Source organism: Hemiscyllium ocellatum, assembly GCF_020745735.1.
Source record: "Hemiscyllium ocellatum isolate sHemOce1 chromosome 27 unlocalized genomic scaffold, sHemOce1.pat.X.cur. SUPER_27_unloc_1, whole genome shotgun sequence".
Lineage (NCBI taxonomy): Eukaryota > Metazoa > Chordata > Chondrichthyes > Orectolobiformes > Hemiscylliidae > Hemiscyllium > Hemiscyllium ocellatum.
Window position 1 is genome coordinate 3,126,076 of NW_026867476.1, and position 20,778 is coordinate 3,146,853.

At 46.4% G+C, this 20,778-nt stretch overlaps 2 protein-coding genes across 3 annotated transcripts in view; one reads left to right on the forward strand and one right to left on the reverse strand.

Moving 5' to 3' along the window:
- LOC132807074 (zinc finger protein 271-like) overlaps positions 1 to 20,778 on the reverse strand; it is an 81,989-nt gene that overhangs the window by 33,088 nt on the left and 28,123 nt on the right. The window contains exon 3 of the mRNA XM_060821376.1: positions 7,020 to 7,177. Within this exon, the coding sequence (XP_060677359.1) occupies positions 7,020 to 7,177 (158 nt within the window). The remainder of the gene's footprint in view (positions 1 to 7,019; positions 7,178 to 20,778) is intronic.
- On the forward strand, positions 7,205 to 14,035 carry LOC132807026 (gastrula zinc finger protein XlCGF7.1-like). Of its 2 annotated transcripts, none has more exons than XM_060821334.1 (2): positions 7,205 to 7,290; positions 9,216 to 14,035. In XM_060821334.1, the coding sequence occupies exon 2, from the start codon at positions 9,624 to 9,626 to the stop codon at positions 10,545 to 10,547; it is 924 nt and encodes a 307-aa protein (XP_060677317.1). In that variant the 5' UTR covers positions 7,205 to 7,290; positions 9,216 to 9,623; the 3' UTR covers positions 10,548 to 14,035. The 2 variants fall into 2 exon arrangements, with proteins under 2 accessions (XP_060677317.1, XP_060677318.1); XM_060821335.1 differs by lacking the exon at positions 7,205 to 7,290 and adding an exon at positions 7,298 to 7,721.

A 20,778-nucleotide genomic window follows, 5' to 3' on the forward strand; every position in this document is an offset into this window, starting at 1 on the left:
TTTGGATTTGCAGAAGGTGGGAGGTTCTGGACTCTGTGATCCAGGGCAATCACATGTTGGAGGACCTTCGGCTCAGAGAGCTAGTAGCCAGGCTGCAGACACGTTGTGGGTGGGAAAGGGAGTAACTTTAATCTGGACACTTTATTTCGGTAAATGATCATTCCCCTCTGGACAGAGCCTTCTGATTGGGTCAGTGCACAGGGTCAGGAGGGTGTGAGCGTGTGTCAGGCAGGTGAAGAGGGTCTGAGAGAGACCTACAGGGGGGGAGTAATTGGGAGTAAATTGAGACCTATTGGCTGGGTGGTGGGAGTAAGAACAATGTTGGGGAGGGGGAGGTGGTGGTCAGGGACAGAATAGTGACAGCGATTGTATCGGTTCCCTCCAGTTGGAGCAGGAGGCCAGATGGCATCGGTGTCTGGCACCATGATTCGGGAATCGATGTGCTCAGGGTCGGAGATGTGGGAAAGGGAGGTTGCAGCGGGTGTGGTCCAACAGTGTCAGGAGGAGAGAGCCTCTGCTGAGAAGTTAGAAGCTACAAAGACTAAGCTCTGGGTGGGATGGTGACTTAATGGTTAGCACTGCTGCCTCACAGTGCCAGGGACCCGGTTTCAATTCCAGCCTCGGGTGACTGTCTGTGTGGAGTTTGGCACATTCTTCCTCCTTGTACCTGTGCGGGTTACCTCCGGGGTGCTGTGACTTCCTCCCACAGTCCAAAGACCTGCAAGTTTAGGGTGGATCGGATATGCAGGTTAGGGTGCGTTAGCTGTGGGGAAACTGCAGGCCTGTAATGTAAGCGGGTGGGTCTGAGTGGAATGCTGTTCAGAAGGGTCAGTGTGAGTTTGATGGGCTGAATGGCCGGTCGGGGCTATATGATTCTATATTGAGAAATGATTGTCTCAAGTCTGCTATGGGAGGAGTGAGTTCCAATTTGTGGAACACTGATGCCAGGGGGAATGTGGGATTTGTGCTAACTCTCACCCAACCCACTGCCTCCTATCCATTCTTTCTCTGCCCCTCCATTCTCTCCACCCTGTCCCTCCAGTCTTTCTCTTGCCCCCACGCTCTGTAATTCTCTGTTTCCACTGTCCCCCATCTATTCTCTCTCCCTTCTCTTCCCCATCCCCTAACCTGTCCTTTCTCATGCCTCAAGCCATCTTTGATTGTTGTCTCACGCCCTTCTGAGCAAAGAGAGTGAGAAGGGCTTATGCTCGAAACGTCGAACTCTCTATTCCTGAGATGCTGCCTGGCCTGCTGTGCTTTGACCAGCAACACATTTGCAGCTGAGAATAGATAGTGATGACTCTACTTGGGACATAGGGGTGCATGAGAAATGGCTGATCTATAAAACTGAGAATAGCTAAAATGAAATATTCAGAAACATCGTTGAAGAGTGAAAACATCTTCAATTTTTTTCAAAATAAAAGCTGCAGACATGGTTCTGAAACTTGCATTCAAATATGTGCAGGCAAAAGTGAGGACTGCAGATGCTGGAAACCAGAATTTAACCTTTGTTGATTTTAACCTTACTATAATCCTCTTGCAAGGATGCCTACCTCGAAGAAGTTCTCCTCCTCTCTCCACAAGAATCTCAGGAGTCTCTCTCTCACTGCAACCCCCAGGTCATCTCCTCTGCCCTGAAGCTCTTCAACCATGCACTGAACCCCATTTCCCCTCCCCCTGCACCGTACCCCAGTTTCAAACTTGCAGCTCAGCACTGTCCTCATCATCTGTCCTACCTGCCAATCTCCCTTCCCACCTATCCCCTCCACCTCCCCTCTGACATATCACCTCCATCCTCGCCCCCCATTCACCAATGGTACTCTTTGCTACCTTCTCCCCAGCCCCCTCAATTTATCTTTCCACCCTGGAGGCTTCCTGCCTCTATTCCTGATGAAGGGCTTTTGCCCGAAACGTCAATTTTCCTGCACCTCGGATGTTGCCTGACCTGCTGTGCTTTTCCAGGACCACTCTGATCTAAACTCCATTCAAATATGCGCAGTGAGGCCACTGTTACCGACAGGATGTAAGGGCTGAATAGGTGTTTCTAGTCTTGTGAAATGGTTCCAACTATGGCGAAACAGAGTCATATTGTTGTAAAGCAAGGAAACGAACCTTCAGTCCTTGCTAACCTGATATCCTAAATTAATCTCATGACCAATTTGCCAGTGTTTGACCCATATCTTTCTCAACCCTCCGTATTCATGTACCAATCCAGATGCCTATTAAATGTTGCCACTGTACCAGCCTCCGCCATTTCCTCTGGCAGCTCATTCCATACACAGATGACAGGCCATTCTGCGTGAAAACGTTGCCCCTTAGGTTCCTTTTAAATCTTTCCCCTCTCCCCCTAAACGGATGCCCTCTAGTTTTGAATACCCTCTGTCTACCTTGCGAAAAGACATATAAAAGTTGAGCAGCCAGAGCTACTGGGGGAAAAACATTTCGCTCCAGCCTTTCTTTTTCTCCTATAGTGAAGAAAGCGTTTGGTATGCTTTCCTTTATTGGTCAGAGTACTGAGTACAGGAGTTGGGAGGGTCATGTTACGGCTGTACAGGACATTGGTTAGGGCCACTGTTGGAATATTGCGTGTAATTCTGGTCTCCTTCCTATCGGAAAGATGTTGTGAAACTTGAAAGGGCTCAGAAAAGATTTACAAGGATGTTGCCAGGGTGGGAGGATCTGAGCTACAGGGAGAGGCTGAACAGGCTGGGGCTGTTTTCCCTGGAGCATCGGAGGCTGAGGGGTGACCTTATAGAGGTTTACAAAATTATGAGGGGCATGGATAAGATAAATAGGCAAAGTCTTTTCCCTGGAGACCAGAACTAAAGGGCATAGATTTAGGGTGAGAGGGGAAAGATATAAAAGAGACCTAAGGGGCAACTTTTTCACGCAGAGGGTGGTATGTGCTGGAATGAGCTGCCAGAGGATATGGTGGAGGCTGGTACAATTGCAACATTTAAGAGGCATTTGGATGGGTATATGAATAGGAAGGGTTTGGAGGGATATGGGCCAGGTGCTGGCAGGTGGGACTAGATTGGGTTGGGATATCTGGTTAGCGTGAATGGGTTGGACTGAAGGGCCTGTTTCCATGCTGTACAGGAAATGCTGGTGAAGGGCTTATGCCCGAAACGTCAAATTTCCTATTCCTTGGATGCTGCCTAACCTGCTGTGCTTTAACCAGCAACACATTTTCAGCTCTGTACATCTCTATGATCCTGTGACTCCTGCTCCCAATTCTCATACTCTATGTTGCCAGGACAGCAAGAGACTTTAAGACACAGGAACACAAATTAGGCCATTCAGCCCATCAGGTCTTCTCCACCATTCAATCATAGCTGATAGGTTTCTCAACCCCATTCTCTCATTTTTTCCCCATAACCCTTGATCTCCTTGATACTCAGTGACCTGGCCCCCACAGCCTTTTCTGGAAGTGAATTCAATAGATTCACCACTCTGGCCGAAGAAGTTTCTCCTTAACTCCATTCTAAAAGGTCTTCCCTATAGTTGAAGGCCGTGCCCTCGGGTCCTGCTCTCTCCTACAAATGGAAACCATTTCCAATCCACTCTGTCCAAGGCCGTATTCTGTTTGTTTCACTTGGATCCCCCCTGAGTGTGGGCCTGTTAATCAGCATGTACCAGTAGGTACAGCAGGGATTAGGTTCAGCGAAGTGAGAATGGAGGGAGAGTGTGTGGGATGGAGATTTTCAGCTTTTAGGGAATAAGAGAAGAAAGGAAGTTTTGTATAAATTAGTATTGATCGGATGGGCTGATGGGCGGGGGTGTGGCAGATGGAGTTTAATTCAGATAAATATGAGGTGTTGTCTTTTGGTGAGGCAACTCAGAACTTACACAGTTATGAGGAGTATTGCTGAACAAAGAGACCTTGTACTGAAGGTTCAATGTTCCTATGAAAGTGGTAGATAGGATAGTGAAGAAGGCATTTGGTATGCTTTCCTTTATTGGTCAGTGCACTGAGTAAAGGAGTGGGCAGCTCATGTTGTGGCAGCACAGGGCATTGGTTCGGCCACGTTTGGAAGACTGCATTCTGTTCTGGTCTCCCTGCAAAAGGAAAGATGTTGTGAAACTTTTGAAAGGGTTCAGAAAAGATCGACAGGGCTGTTGCCAGAGTTGGACGGTTTGAGCTACAAGGACAGGCTGAATAGGCTGGGTGTGTTTTCCCTGGAGAGTCAGAGGCTGAGGGGTGACCTTCGAGAAGTTCATAAGGGGCTTGGATAAGGTGAATAGCCAAGATCTTTTCCCCAGGGTAGGGGAATCCAAAACTCGAGGGTATGGTTTGAGGTGAGAGGGGAAAGATTTGAAAGGGACCTGAAGGCCAGCTTTTTCACACAGAGGGTGGTGCGATCTGCCAGAGGAAGTGGTGGAGGCTGGTACAATTACAACATTTAAAAGGCATCTGGATGGGGACATAAATAGGAAGGTTGAAAGGGATATGGGCTAAATGCTGGCAAATGGGACTAAATTAATTTGGGATATGTAGTTGGCATGGACGAGTTGGATTGAAGGGTCTGTTTCCATGCTGTACGGCTCCATTTGTCTTTGGTGAAAGCAGCAGTGTGGTTGTGAAGACTGGAATTTCAGAGCAGTTTTCAAAGATGTTTTGTCCTGACTGGGAGCAGAAGTAGTTCCAATGAAATCTTTCATTTGTGAGACAGCAACTGAGTGAGTGAGTACATCCGGGCTTTTGGTGGAAAGTGGGAATTCATTGCGCTGTGGGGATGAAGTGCTCGAAGGTTTATCAGCAGGAAGTAAAGTGTACTGAGCGAGGAGCTCAGTGAAGGGGTAGGTGGGTTTTTCTTTTAAGCTGCTCATTTCTTTCAGCCTCCAACATTGTATTTCCAATGCTGTGCATCAGAAAGAGCGATGAATCTTAGGATTTTCAGTACTGCAGGTATTGCATAGTTCCATCAGCATTGTAAAGGTTCCTGGCAGCAGTGGGAGGTGTGGGCTGTGTTCACTAGAAACGATTAAGCAGTTAGATAACACACATACGAGAGGGCAGGGTGGGACTTGTCTTTTGATTTACAGAAGGTGGGAGGTTCTGGGTGCTGTGATCTGGGGAAAACACAACTGTGGTATATCATAGAAGACCAGTAGTGTGGATGTGAGCATTCGGCCCATCAGGTCTACAGTGACCCTTCCACATCTCTTCTCTCTCTCTCTCTCTCTCTCTTCCCCCCCCCCCCCCCCCACCCCATCCACCCACCCACACTCAGGTTATTTCTGCTGGTGGGTGAGATTAGGCCTCAAGATTAGGAGGAGTAGATTTTGGACAGAGATGAGGAGGAAATGTTTTTCTTGGAGAGTCGTGAATGTGTGGAATTCTCTGCCCATGGAAGCAGTAGAGGCAGCTTCATTAAGTATATTCAAGGCACAGTTGGATGGGTGTTTGCACGGTCGGGGAATTAAGGGTAGTCGGGATAATGTAGGTAGGAGGAGCTGAGACAATGGATAGAAGAGCCATGAGCTTAATGGATGGTGGAGCAAGCTGGATGGGCCAAATGGCCTACTGCTGCTTCTATTACTGCAAAACTATAACCTTGCATTTTCCATGGCTAACCCACCTAACCTGCACATCCCTGGACAATGGGCTATTTAGCATGGCCCATCCATATCAAGGCCAGTGAGCAGTGTAGTGATGTGGAAAATGAACACCCGAGAATGATAGAAAGGGACAGTGTAAATGTAAATGTCCCAGCAATCAAAACTGGATTCAAAAGATCACAAAAGTTGAAAGGGAAGACTGTGTGCCTGAATGTGTGCTGTATTGTAACAAAAGTGAATGGATAGTCTGCACACATTGAAGAGAATAATTATCATCTGAGCCTCCTTACAGAGACATGGCTTCAGGATGACAAGGATTGGATTCTGAATATCGAGGGGATGCGTGCCAGTCAGGTTGAATGGGAAGCTGGGTAAAGGTAGAGGATTGACACTGCTAATCGACACACTGATAACATGGTCCTGATTTCTCTGTCCCCTGTTGATCTCCCTGTTCCCACAGAGTAACATGCCGGTCTGTTCTCAGCTCTGCTGGATTCCCACTGAAGCTCTGATTTCCACCCCCCCCCCCCCCAAACACCTTTTACACCTTGTGGAACAATAAAACATTCAGTTGATCAAGACCCAACCCACAATCTCCGAGTCTGTCAACCATCCAGACAGTGAGTGAGTCATAGTAGTGGGGAACAAAGAAGAAAATTGAAACAAAATTAGGAATTAAACACAAAGACAAACATTTATGTTCTTTCATTCGGAAGGAAACCAGAAATAGGGGTCTCCCAGGATTCTTATGGTGCACTACTTGAGGAATTCTCTCTCCTTTACATCTGTTTAGTGTCCAGCTATGATTTATAACAATAGTTACACCAACAGAAATAAAGCATCTGTTACCAAATAGACAGAGATATACAACACAGAAATGGAGTTTTCGATCAAACAGATCCACGCTGATCAGATGTAAACCTGGTTCCATTTGGCCCATATCCCTCCAAACCCTTCCTATTCACATACCCATCCAGATGGCTTTTAAATGTAATTGTACCAGCCTTCACCACTTCCTCTGGCAGCCCATTCCATATGCGCACCACACTTTGTGAAATTGTTGCCCCTTAGGTCCCTTTTAAATGAACATTAGATTAGATTATTTTTAATGAACATTTGATTACTTACAGTGTGGAAACAGGCCCTTTGGCCCAACAAGTCCACACGACCTGCTGAAGCGCAACCACCCATACCCCTACATTTACCCCATTACCTAACACTATGGGCAATTTAGCATGGCCAATTCACCTGACCCGCACATCTTTGGACTGTGGGAAGAAACCAGAGCCACCCGGAGGAAACCCACGCAGACACGGGAGAACATGCAAACTCCACACAGTCAGTCGCCTGAGTTGGGAATTGAACCCGGGTCAGCAGTGCTAACCACTGTGCCACCGTGCCGCCCACATGTTGTCTCCTGAAAACTGAAAATCTATCTGCAGTATTAGCAACATCACCGTAGAACACAGTGCGCATGATCACCAGTGTCAGCAAGCACTGCGCATGTTCGCCGGTGTCAGCAAGGCTGCTCGCCACCAGCGGAAACGCTCCGCCAGCTTGTTTGGACTGACCAATGGGAAGCCCTGGAGGGCCAGATTGCGACTGGTCCTCCTGCCTATCAGAGCAAACGCATTGTCTGAATGCGGAAGTTCGACCGGGAAGCTGCTGCTCCTCTCTCTCTCTGAATAAAGATTGAGCTTCACTGCAGACTGCAAATTCCTTGTCTGTGTGAGTACAACATTCTCGTTTTTCACTCCCTTTTTAAAAAAAAAATTGGCTTTAATTGTTGATTTGCAGCAACTGAAAGGGAAGGAAATGAATCCAGGGAAGGGACAGACTCTGGATAAAAAGACATGGTCTTTTAGCTGGGGTGAGGGTGTCCAGAACTAGTGGGGCATAGGTTTAGGGTGAGGAGGGTTTAGAGGGATATGGGCCAAGTGTTGGCAAATGGGACTAGATTCATTTCGGATATCTGGCCAGCATGGACGAGTTGGACCGAAGGGTCTGTTTCCATGCTGTATGACTCGAGTCGTCTTCAGTGAAAGCAGAAGTGTCGTTCTGAAGTCTGGACTTTCGGAGCAGCTTTCAAAGATGTTTTGTCCTGACTGGGAGCAGAACTTACAACGGAATCTTTCATTTGTGAGACAGCAACTGACTCAGTGAGTACATCCGGGATTTTGGTGGAAAGTGGGAATTCATTGCACTGTGGGGATGAAATGCTTTAAGGCAGTAAGCACAAGCGTGCTGAGTGGGGAGCCTAGTGAAGAGTTAGGTGGGTTTTTGTTTTTAACTGTTCATTTTGTTCAGCCTCCAAAATTGTATTTCTGATACACTGCATCAGAAGGAGCAGTGAATCAGTAACTGGTATTGTTAGAAGCTTTATGATTCTCAGTACTATAAGTATTGCATTGTTTCATCAGCATTGCAAAGGATACTGGCAGCAGTAGGAAGTGTGGACTATACTCACTAGATAAGCAGTTAGATAAAACACAAACGAGAGGGCAGGTTGGGACTTGTCTTTCAACTTGCAGAAGATGAGTGGTTCTGCATGTTGTGATCCTGGGTGCACACAACTGTGGTAAATCATAGCCCGAGAATGTGGAAGCAGGTTATTCAGAACATCAAGTCCACACTGACCCTTCCGAAGAGCATGCAACCCAACTCATGCGTAATGTTCCTTCATTAGGAAGTAAACCAGAAGTAGGGATCTCCCAAGATCCTTAGTGCTCTCCCTGAGGAATTCTCTCTCCCTTACATCTAAGTATTAGTAACCAGCTCTGATTTATAACAATATCAGAAATAAAGTATTCGTTATCAAACAGACATAGAGATAAACAGCACTGAAATATACACTTGTTTTTTCTCATGCATGTGCGTGCACACACACGAGTCTAAGGGGTGAATTTGTATTTGTAGAATTGTATTTGCAGATACAATCAATGTGCATTTTTATTTTTAGCAGAAATCAGCGGAGAGCCAATGCGGGCAGTGAATACATATAATATTTTGTAAATTCCACTTTGGAAATAGAACCAGTCTGACTCAAAATTAGGATGCAGACAGACTCTGACCTTACACCTTTAATGCATCGTCTGAGCTGAGGTGTCATCTTTTGTTACAAAAACTTCAGTTAACTTGAGAAGGTGACTTGTGAGAAGTTCTGGGATTTACATATTAATGATGCCTGCAACCCATTCTAAAAAATGAAAGGCTAATATTTGCCATGCTTGTATGTTCAGTTTCTCTCTGGTGTCAGTGTTAATGTCCCCAGAACATTAACCATTTTGTGTCTGATTGCTTCTCAAGAAGCTGGTTCATCCTGAACTTATACACTTTTTTTTCTCTCCGAATCAGACCTGCTCACTCTCTGCAGTATCCAAATGTCATGAAAGATATTAACTTTCAGATGGAGTTATCCAAAGAGATGTCAGTCTTGACCTTTTTTGCTCTTCTGTCCCTGTAAGGTCCTGAGTCAGCATCTTCAGGGGAATTAGATAGAGCAAAATGAGAACAGAGGGGGAGAGAGAGAGTAGGATGGTGCTTTGAATTTTGTAGAATAACAAAAGAAAAATTGGCCCGCAGAAAGTAGAATTGCTTATTCTGAATTTCTACCCTGGACTGACAGTAGTGACTTTTGTAATCTCTTCTTACAGAGTATTTGATGGTTTGTAGACGGAAGTTTCAGAATCAACAGGTGAAGGGCTTATGCCCGAAAGGTCGACTCTCCTGCTCCTTGGATGCTGCCTGACCCACTGTACTTGTCCAGTGCTGCACTTTTCAAATCTGACTCTCCAGTGTCTGCAGCCCACACTTTCACATCAATGTCTGAGAGTCACTCAATCTGTCAGGACTACAACGATTTTCGACAATGATTCTGTGAGAGGGAGCAAAGCTTTTATGTTCCAGTTTCAGTAAGTTTTCAGCATCAGTGGGAGTGGATGAGACACCCTACTGTTTCAGCGCACTGAGTGTGGAGCCTGAAGCAGTTATACGGCCCGGGAAGAGGAATTCACGGCAGGGAGGGGCTGTACTCCCGTTTGTGTGCGGCTGAAACTTCGTCCATGGAGAAACCCGAGGAATCCCGCCCCGTGGAGAAACCGTGGATGTGTGGTGACTGCGGGAAAGGCTTCCGTGCCCCATCTGCCCTGGAGACTCATCGGCGCAGTCACACCGGGGAGAGGCCGTTCTCCTGCCCCAAGTGTGGGAAGGAATTTACCAATTCCTCCGCTCTGAGGAGGCACCAGTGGGTTCACACCGGGGAGAGGCCCTTCAGCTGCCCTGAGTGCGGGAAGGCCTTCAGCAATTCCTCAGCCTTGCTGAGACACCAGCGTGTCCACACCGGGGAGAGGCTGTTCTCCTGCCCCGAGTGCAGGAAGGGGTTCAGCGATTCCTCTGCCCTGCTGACCCACCGGCGGGTCCACACCGGGGAGAGGCCCTTCACCTGCCCAGAGTGTGGGAAGGCCTTCACCCAGGCCTCCGTCCTGCTGACCCACCGGCGCGTCCACACTGGGGAGAGGCCCTTCACTTGCACTGAGTGCGGGAAGGCCTTCAGCAATTCCTCCCACTTGCTGACCCACCAGCGGGTCCACACGGGGGAGAGGCCCTTCAGCTGCCCTGAGTGCGGGAAGGGCTTCAGCAATTCCTCTGACTTACTAAAGCACCGGTGGGTCCACAGCGAGGAGAGGCCATTCAGCTGCCCCGAGTGCGGGAAGGGCTTTACCCAGGCCTCCAACCTGCTGACCCACCAGCGGGTCCACACTGGGGAGCGGCCCTTCAGCTGCCCCGAGTGTGGAAAGGCCTTCACTCAGGCCTCCGCCCTGCTGCGGCACCAGCGGGTCCATACTGGCGAGAAGCCTTTCCCCTGCCCTGTGTGTGGGAAGGGGTTCACATTGTCCTGCAACTTGCAGAGGCACCAGCGGGGGCACCAGTGTTCCCAACAACCAGATTGTGCCGGTGACGCTGCGGTGGGTCACCCCCCGGACTGAACCTCCTGCCTGCTCTGACAGTGGGAGAGTCGGTGGGCTTTTGTTTTTGTTTTCTGCTGGACTGCAAGCACACCCCAAAATCCCACTGTGGCTCAGCAGTTAGCAGTGCTACCTCAAGCACCAGGCACATGCCTTTGATTCCACCTTGCGGCGACTGTCTTGTGTGGAGTTTGCGCATTCTCCCCCAGTGTCTGCATGGGTTTCCTTCCACAGTCCAATGATGTGCAGGTTGGGGTGTATTGGCCAAGCTAAATTGTCCCATAGTGTTCAGGGCTTTGTAGGTGTGGTGCATTAGTCAGGGGTAAATGTAGAGTAATAGAGTAGGAGGAATGGGTATGGGTGGGTTACTCTTCGGAGGGTCAGTTGTAACTTGTTGGGCCGAAGGGCCTGTTTCCACACTGTGTAGGGATTCTGTGAGCTTTGATTCCAATGGGTGCTACTGCCTGTCGAGCCCGGGACTGCACTTTCCCACTGAAATGATCCACACAAACCACTAGATCATCGGAGCAGAAGTTAGGCCATTCGGCCCATCGAGTCTGCTCTGTCATCCTTTAGAAACAATAAGACTGCAGATGCAGGAATCCCAAAGTAGGCAAGCAGGAGGTTGGGAGAACACAGCAAAGCCAGGCAGCAGCAGGAGGTGGGGAAGTCAGCGTTTTGGCTGTTTATCCAAATTGTTGACTTCTCTACCTGAAACAATTTGCCAGGATGTTGTCGGGAGTTGGAGGATTTGATCTACAGGGAGGGGCTGAATAGACTGGAGCTGTTTTCCCTGGAGCTTCAGAGGCTGAGGGGTGACTTTATAAGAGGTTTGTAAAATCATGAGGGGCTTGGTTTGGGTAAATGGACATGGTGTTTTCCCTGGGGTGGGGGAGTCCCGAACTAGAGGGAATAGGTTCAGTGTGAGAGGGTGGAAAAATTTAAAAGGGACCTAAGGGGCAATGTTTTCATGCAGAGCATGGTGCGTGTATGGAATAAGCTGCCAGAGGAAGTGGTGGAGGCTGGTACAATTACAGCATTTAAAAGGCATCCTGATGGGGACATGAATAGAAAGGATTTATAGGGATATGGGCCAAGTGCTGGCAAATGTGTCTCGGTTAATTTGGGATATCTGGTCAGCATGAACCAGTCGGACTGAAGGGTCTGTTTCCGTGCTGTACATCTCTACGATTACCGGTCCTGATGTAAGTTTTAAAATCGAGTCCAAGTAACTTTGAAAAGTTCAATCTAGTTGACCTCAAGTGCTGAAAGGTTTCAAATGAATCCCTCCGAGCGATACTGCTTATATATGCTGACTGAGGCAAAGTATCCCAACAAGTTCAACACAAACCCAGAGTTGAAGAAGTCAGAAGTCACACACCAAGGTGATCAAAACTGGTCACAATACTCCAAATGTGGCTGCACCAACATTTTGTATAACTGCAACATAGCTTCCCAACTTCTATACTCAATGCCCTGACTGATGAAGGCCAGTGTGCTTTAAGCTTTCTTCACTGCCCTGTCTACCTATGATCTCAGAAATATAGGACCTACTCCAGACTGGATTCACAATCTGGCTGATAGAAGGCGGTTTGCTGTCCTTTCTAGAGATAAGTCTCCTGGACAGAACGTGCTGACTAACTGACTGATCGACTGAACCTCGCAGTGCCCCACTGCCCTCCGTTATCTAGAGGGGTTCACACACATGCAGCGAATGTGGTACCGAAACCTTTATTTTATCATCTGTTTGGGATTGATCCCTATTCATTCGGTGCTATGGAGTCAAATGCCTGGAAACAGACCCATCGGTCCAACCAGTCCATGATTCCCCATCTACACTAGTGCCACCTGTCTGCTCCTGGCCCGTATCCAGTAGTCATAGTCATTGAGATGCACAGCCTGGAAACAGACTCTTCAGTCCAATACGTCCATGATCCCCAACTAAACCAGTGCCACCTGTCTGCATCTGGCCCGTATCTGATAGACACAGAGATGCTCAGCACCGAAACTGACCCTTTGGTCCAACTCGTCTATGCTGGCCAGAAAACCTAACCTAACCCGATGCAGTATTAAGAGTCCTCTTTAGCAAGAGACCTTAACAAGCTGTCGTAATGGATTCACAAAAGTATGGGATCAGAAAAAAAAAGCATTTTCATCTTATACTTTGCAGCCATGGTAACTAGATCTTAGTCAGTTGACAATACTATGTAAAGAGGATTATAAGACAAGACAAGGTAATAGAAAAAATGGATGGGGAATGCGAGATAAAATACAACAAAATGGGGGGACTTCATGCAAACTTAATGGAGAGTTTTGTGTGAAAATATAGACACTGCAGTCCTGAACACAACAGCAAAATATCCCTTTCATAAAGGAGCATGTGTGAGAAATCAGACAGAGATGCATAAAATTCCTACAGTGCAGAAAGAGGCCGTTTGACCTATTCAGTCTGCACTGACCCAGCAAAGAGCATCCCACTCGGGATCACCCCATCCCCCTGCGTTTACCATGGCTAATCTACCTAGCCTACACATCACTGAGCAATTTAGCCTGGTCAGTCCACCCAACCTGCACATCTGTGGACTGTGGGAGGAAGCCCATGTAGACAGAGAGAACATGCATACTCCACACAGATGGTCACCTGAGGCTGGAATTGAACCTGGGTCCCTGGCGCTGTGAGGTAGCAGTGCTAAGCACCGTGCTACCCCAATATGAATAAAAATTTTAATAAATCCACTAAGTTGTAAATTTGTCCATGTGAAGAACTTACTGCAAATGAATGGAAGCAAGAGTCCATCCAAAGTGCCTTTGGGAGAAATCCAAAACTTAATTCATTAACGATCGAACATACTTCAACCTCTGGAATGGTCTGTGAGAGAGTGTATCGGAGTCAGATTCAAATATGGCATTCAAAAGAGAGTTGGATCATTAAACTGAAAAGGAAAGTAATTGCAGTGTTCAGTGAAGAGCAGGACTAAGTACTCTGGTGCCTATAATTATGTCTGTCAGGTGAACCTCAGAATGAGTTCCCTGAATGGGGCGGTTCACCTGCTCCTGTTGAGATTTCAGGTTGATAACGTTTAGTTAGATTCCCAATATCTGCAGGATGCTTTCTCTGTTCTAGTATCGACTTGAGTGACTCAAAACAAAATTTGACACTATGAATTGCTCCTATGATATCTCATGAGAGGGTTAATGATATTAACAGTGCCATATAAATTGTTGTGGGTCATAAATGGCCAACTGAGAAAGGAAATAAAACTGCCTATCATTAAATATTCATTTTTAAACCATGGAAATAAAATTAATATTTGGAAAACACACCATTTGTTATGTATTAAGTAGATCAGAAATAGGATTGGGTGTAGATAATTGATCGTTAAGATGTTCTGTCTTTCATCACCATCTATTGCTGATCGTTTATCTGAATTCTGTTTCCTACGCTTTAGTTTTCATGACCAACCCGGATGAAGGGGCTACACTCCAAGAGTTTGTGATTTCAAATAAACCTGTTGGACTATAACCTGGTGTCGTGTGACTTATGACTAAAAATATTTGACCGAACATGACACATCGCTGAGCAATAGGATTTGAACCTGGCCCTCAGGGCTCAGAGGTAGGGACACTACCACTGTGCCACAAAATAACGTACCTCTTTCCTTAAAATGGGACGCTTCCACTGTATCCTCAGAGCCCATTACATTAAATTGAGCCCTTCCTTCCCTCTTGAATGAATGAGTGAATGGCAACACCTTCCTCCTGGACATGGGACTCTTTCCCCCTCTACCCCAAGAGCCCATTGTGTTAAATTGAGCCTTCTCCTGTTGAATGAATGGGAAGGGGCAGAGACACTGACGTCTGTGTGAACCTAGGTGAAAGTGAAGACTGGAGATGCTGGAGATCACAGTCAAGATTAGAGTGGTGCTGGAAAAGCACAGCAGGTCAGGCAGCATCCGAGGAGCAGGAAAAATCGTTGTATCGGGCAAACGCCCTTCATCAGGAATGAGTCTCCGGGGTGGAGAGACAAATTGAGGGGGGTGGGGGCTAGGGAGAATGTAGCTTAAGAGTACAATAGGTGGATGGAGGTGGGGATGAAGGTGATTGGGAAGGAAGATTGGCAGGTGGGACAGGTCATGAGGATGCTGCTGAGCTGGAAGGTTGGAACTGGGGTAAGGTGGGGGAAGTGGAAATGAGGAAACTGGTGAAGGCCACATTGATGCCCTGGGGTTCATGTGTTCCGAGGCAAAGATTAGGCATTTTTCTTCCAGGCGTCGGGTGGTGAGGGAGCGGCGGTGGAGGAGGCCCAGGACCTGCATGTCTTCAGCAGAGTGGGAGGGGGAGTTCAAATGTTGGGCCACAGGGTGGAGTGGTTGATTGGTGCGGGTGTCCTGGAGATGTTCCCGAAGCGCTCTGCGAGGAGGCGTTCAGTCTTCCCAATGTAGAGGGGGCCACATCGGGAGCAATGGATAGAATAAATGACATTGGTGGATGTGCAGGTTGGAAGTGGCTGCGATGGGGGCGGAAGTGACGTTATTGATCACGGTGGGGGTGGAGGCTGTACCGACCTCATGGCTAATCGCAGCCGAGCTGTGCTGGAGGCCGGGGGAAGCTTCTGGAATGTTTGCGGAGCGCTGGTTATGGAGGTGGGTATATAAAAGTTTGTGGTACTTACAGTTTTTGATGTTTGAGATGGTGTAGAAATACTGTTTGTTGAGAGTCTGAATTCTTCTTAGAATATAGTACAGAAGAGGTTGTTTGCAGTTCTGAGAGAGTGTGGCTCTCAGTAGAGGCAGAGCTGACTATAGAGAGGTTAGATGGTGGCGGTGGAGGAGAGAGAGCCAGCGCCTGCGGCTGCTTCGGTGGCGGGAGGTGGAGGAGCGGCGGCGGCCGGAGCCCAGGAGCTCAACAAACCCCCTGGAGCTGGAGGAAGGTCCGAGCTCCAAGAAGCGGGGGGTCCGGCTGGAGGCTGGATTTACTCCAGGCTTGTATCTATTAACTTATTTAAAGGGTACCTACTGTATGGGGGTATGGTTTATTTTATTATATTTATGTCTTTACTCATTTCTGCTTTGTATTTTTTATATAGTTAACTTTTACATTTCCTGTGGTCGGTACCATCCTCTTGACCTGTCCAACCTGTCCATCTTCCTTCCCACTTATCCGCTCCACCCTTTTTTATTTAGATTCCCTACAGTGTGGAAACAGGCCCTTCGGCCCAACAAGTCCACGCCGACCCTCCAAAGAGAAAGCCACTCCCCTATATTAACCCCTGACTAATGCACCTAACACTGTGGGCAATTTAGCATGGCCAATTCACCTGACCTGCACATCTTTGGACTGTAGGAGGAAACCGGAGCATCCGTGGGATACCCACGCAGACACAGGGAGAATGTCCAATCTCCACACAGACAGTTGCCTGAGGCGGGAATTGAACCCGGGTCCCTGGCGCTGTGACGCAGCAGTGCTAACCACTGAGCCCGAAACGTCGATTTTCCTGCTCCTCGGGTGCTGCCTGACCTGCTGTGCTTTTCCAGCACTACTCTAATCTAGACTCTGAGCTCCAGAATCTGCTGTCCTTACTTTTGCGCATCTCCCGAGCAGCTCCAGCAAATTTCCCTGCCAGTATATTAGTCCCCTTCCAATTTAGGTGCAATCCGTCCTTCTTGTACAGGTCACTACTGCCCCAAAACAGCTTCCAATTATCCCAAAATGTGAATCCTTCTCCCATATGCCAGCTCCTCAGCCATGCATTCATCTGCTCTAACCTCCTATTCCTGCCCTCACTAGCTCGTAGCACCAGGAGTGATCCAGATATTAATCTCGAGGACCTCCTTTTTAAATTCCTGTCTAACTCTCTGTAATCTTCCTTCAGAATCTCGACCTTTTCCCTACCTATGTCATTGGTTCCAATATGGACAATGACCTCTTGCTGGTCCCTCTCCCCCGTGAGAACATTCTGCACCCTCTCTGAGACATCCTTGATCCTGGCACCAGGGAAACAACACACCATTCTGCTTTTTCTCTGCTGGCCACAGAAACGTCTGTCTGTACCTCGGACTACAGAATCCCCGAACACAATTGATCTCTTGGAACCCGACGTACCCCTCGTTGCATTAGAGCCAGTCTCAATACCAAAAACTTGGTTGTTTGTGCTCCGTTCCCCTGAGAATCCATCACCCCCTACATTTTCCAAAACGGCATATCTGTTTGAAATGGGTATATCCACAAAAGATTCCTGTCCTTGGTACCTACCTCTCTTACCCTTCCTGGAGTTCACCCATCTATGTGACTGTATCTGAGACTTGCCCCCCTCCTATAACTGCCATCCATCACATAGTGTTGCTGTTGCAAATTTCTCATTGCTTCTAACTGTCTCTCCAGCTAATCCATTTGATCTGATAAGATTCGCATCCAACAGCATTTATGGCAGATATAACCTGCAGTAACCCTTAAACTCTCTTTAAACTCCCACATCTGACAAGAAGTACGTATCACTGTACTAAAGACCATTTTTTGCTCCTTCACAATCTACAGACCCAGAAAGTAACACCGTCTTATTCCCCTACAAAACACTGCCCCACGTTAAATTAATAGTTATGGCTTATGTTTTAAGTTTAATCAGGAGACATATCTCCAAAAACATATAATCAAGAAAGAACCCACTCTACTCACTACTGCAGCCTTTCTGTTGGACACACTTAATCCAACGATTAATTTATCTGATTCTGTGCTGTGAACATCACCCAAACCGGTTCCTCCAAGATTAGTTTTGAATTCCACTGTTTGTTAATTTTCCCAGATACATGAATTCAAAACAGCAAAGGTAGTAACTGTGCAGGTTCTCTCTCTGAAAATGTGTTGCTGGAAAAGCGCAGCAGGTCAGGCAGCATCCAAGGAGCAGGAGAATCGACGTTTCGGGCATGAGCCCTTCCTCAGGTTCTCTCCCTCTCCTGCACTGTCCTCACCATGTGCTTCCTTTGTCTGTTCTTCTCAGTTTTAAAACTGCTGTGGCTTTGACCTTTTTTTCCAAAGTCCAAAACAATGCAACAGCATATAAAACAGTAATTGCTGCTCCTGGAATTTGAGGAAATCACCTAAAATACCTCAAAAAAGGAGCAGCTGTTACAGCCAGAAAGTTTTCCTGTCCTCCATCTTGGATTACCCAGAATCTTTTCACCAGTTTCCTCATTTCCCCCCCCCCCCCCCCCCCCCCACCACCTTATCCCAGATCCATTCTTTAGATACCACCAGGTTCGCAGTTTTGTCTGTCAGTTTATGTCAGGGTTTCCCTGCGCTTCCTAATGGTTCTAGTTTTGACATCTTTCTGGAACTGCTTTCTTCAATAAAGGGGTGCTATTTATTCAAACATCCATATGCTCAGATTCTCTCGATTCTATTAGAGCTATCTGGGAGGCAGATCTTGAAGAGGTAATTCTGGATGTGTGGGATGAGGTTTTACAAAGGATGCACAGAATTGCTAGCTGTGCAAAACATTGTTTTATTCAATGCAAGATTCTACGCCACGCCCAGTACAACAAAGCTCAAAGTCTCTCCAGACTGTGATCATTTTCAACAGATCCCAGCAAATTGTATGCACATCTTCCAACTTTGCCCTTCTTTAAGTAGATATTGGACTAATATCTTTAACACCTTAAATAAGGTATCTGGCAAAAAAATCTTACTGCTAATGCTAACACTGCTCTTTTGGGGTGTCACCCTCTTTAACTAATCTTCCTTCCTCTTAAGATAAAAACATGTGTGCATTCACTAATCTATTGGCCAGAAGATTTTGTTATAATGGAAATCCCTAATTCCACCTGCACATACGCACTGGGTTGGAGATGTTATATACTTTCTTAAATTAGAAAAGATGAGATTATCCTTATCTCTCTCCTCTAACAAATTTACAAATATTTGGAACCCTTTTCTTTCATATGCTGATGGTATTGTCTTTTTAACAGTTCCAGACTGATGTGTCTTCTGTGGTGGGGATTTTTTTTTCTGCTTTGTTTTCTTTTTGTTTCATTAATACAGTTATCTTACTACAGATTTAATTTATTATGTTGTGTGCTTTGTATGTGGATATATTTATTATGGCTGCTTGTCGTTTTTTCTTTATACTTTTGGGGGAAGTTTGTGCCGTAGGGAGGGTGGTTGAGATTTTGTTTATTGCTTGTGATTGCACCTTGTTTTGCTGTCATTTTTGGAGAAAAATTAATTTAAAAAAAAGTAGTGAACCTATGTAAGGCACCACTCAGGCTACAATAGACATTTATAAAATCATGAGGGGAATGGATAGGATAAATAGACAAGGTCTTTTCCCTGGGCTGTGGGAGTCCAGAAGTAGATGGCTTAGGTTTTGGGTGAGGGGGAAAGATTTAAAAGGGACCTAAGGGGCAACATTTTTATGCAGAGGGTTGTGTGTGTGTGTGTGTGTGTGTGTGTGTGTGTGTGTGTGTGTGTGTGTGTGTGTGTAATGAGCTGCCAGAAGAAGTGGTGGAGGCTTGTACAATTACAACATTTAAAAGGCATCTGGATGGGTATATGAACAGGAATGGTTTAGAGGGACATGGGCCAAGTGCTGGCAAAAGGGGCTGGATTGATTTCGGATATCTGGTCAGCATGGATGTTGAGTTGGACTGAAGAGTCTGTGGATCCATGAAAATCTTATTTTATTCGGGAATAGTTAGTAGTTAGAAGGGATTTATTTGATTTGTTCACAGCTTAGTTCATCTGTTCACTGTTCAAGTTAGACCAGTAAATGATCACTTGTGGATTTTGAAGTGAGTGTCAGGAATTTATTTTATTTAACGGCCAGGAGTTGTTGAAAGAAGCTGACACCACTTTTGACACACTCTTTACAGATTATAGCAAGAGATGCTTCTCTTTAAGTGCTTAATTCTCAGAGGGGTTCACTAATGTCCTTTGGAGAAGGAAACTGCCATCCTTACCTGGTCTGGCCTACATGTGACTCCAGACCCACAGCAATGTGGATGACTCTCAACTGCCCTCTGGGCAATTAGGGATGGACAATAAATGCTGGTCTAGCCAGTGACATCCTCATGAATGAATAAAACAAAAATCCACTTTATAGCATATGTGACAGATTTACCTACTTGACATTAAGCAAAACACAATTCATTCGAACCCTTTCGTGAAAGTACAAGCAAAAAAAGAGGAATTTAGAATAATATAACTCGATTGGAAAACTTAACAGGATAGTAGATGCAGTAACTATTACTAATTAACTGTTCCAATATAGTAAAATCACATAAACACACCCCTTGGGGGATTAAAAAAAGGCAAATTCAGGTAACCCAGCAGCAGAGAGACCCCTACTAGCTCCTAGTTGGGAGAGTCCAGAACTAGAGGGCACAGATTTAGGGTGAGAGGGTGGGCAGTCAGACTCCTAATTATTTTTGGAAATAAAGGTTGAGAAAGAGTGAATTCCTTGGTATTTCCGTTGATTTTGTTAAGTACTTGAATAGAAAAGGTTTGAGGGAAATGGGCCAGGAGCAGGCAGGTGGGACTGGTTCAATTTGGAGTTATATTCAGCATGGACTGGTTGGACCAAAGGATCTGTTTCCGTGGTATCAAACCTGATAACTCTAGAACCGCAAAGATCCTAGAAATTTATTTCCAGCTTTTAGGAGACCAGTGTGAGATATTGGGTTACAGGTTATCTTTATTTGCTCACTCACCAGTTCACTTTATTCATTATTACCAGATTTTTAAAAAAAAGATTCCCTACAGTGTGGATACAGGCCCTTCAGCCCAACAAGTCCACACCGACCCTCCGAAGAGCAACCCACCCAGACCCATTCCCCTACATTCACCCCTGACCCCTACATTCACTCCTATGGGCAATTTAGCATGACCAATCCACCTAACTTGCACATCTTCGGACTGTGGGAGCAAACCCACTCAGACACGAGGAGAATGTTCAAACTCCACACAGACAGTTGCCGGAGGTGGGAATTGAACCCAGGTCCCTGCCGCTCGTGAATGGAATGATTTCCATTCATTCGTTCACAACCCTCTACAAACCTGTTACAGGGGTATTTACTATAACACTGTTTCTTTCATTAGTAAAACCGCAGTTCTGTAGTATCCAAATTTAAAAACAACCCTTTCAAACCCACCACTGCATTTCCACACCTTTACACTGCGTGTAGCAGGGGGTGATAACCTCAGCACACAGAACAATACCATCCCCATCAAGTCTCCACAAAACATTACCTGTTAAATACCT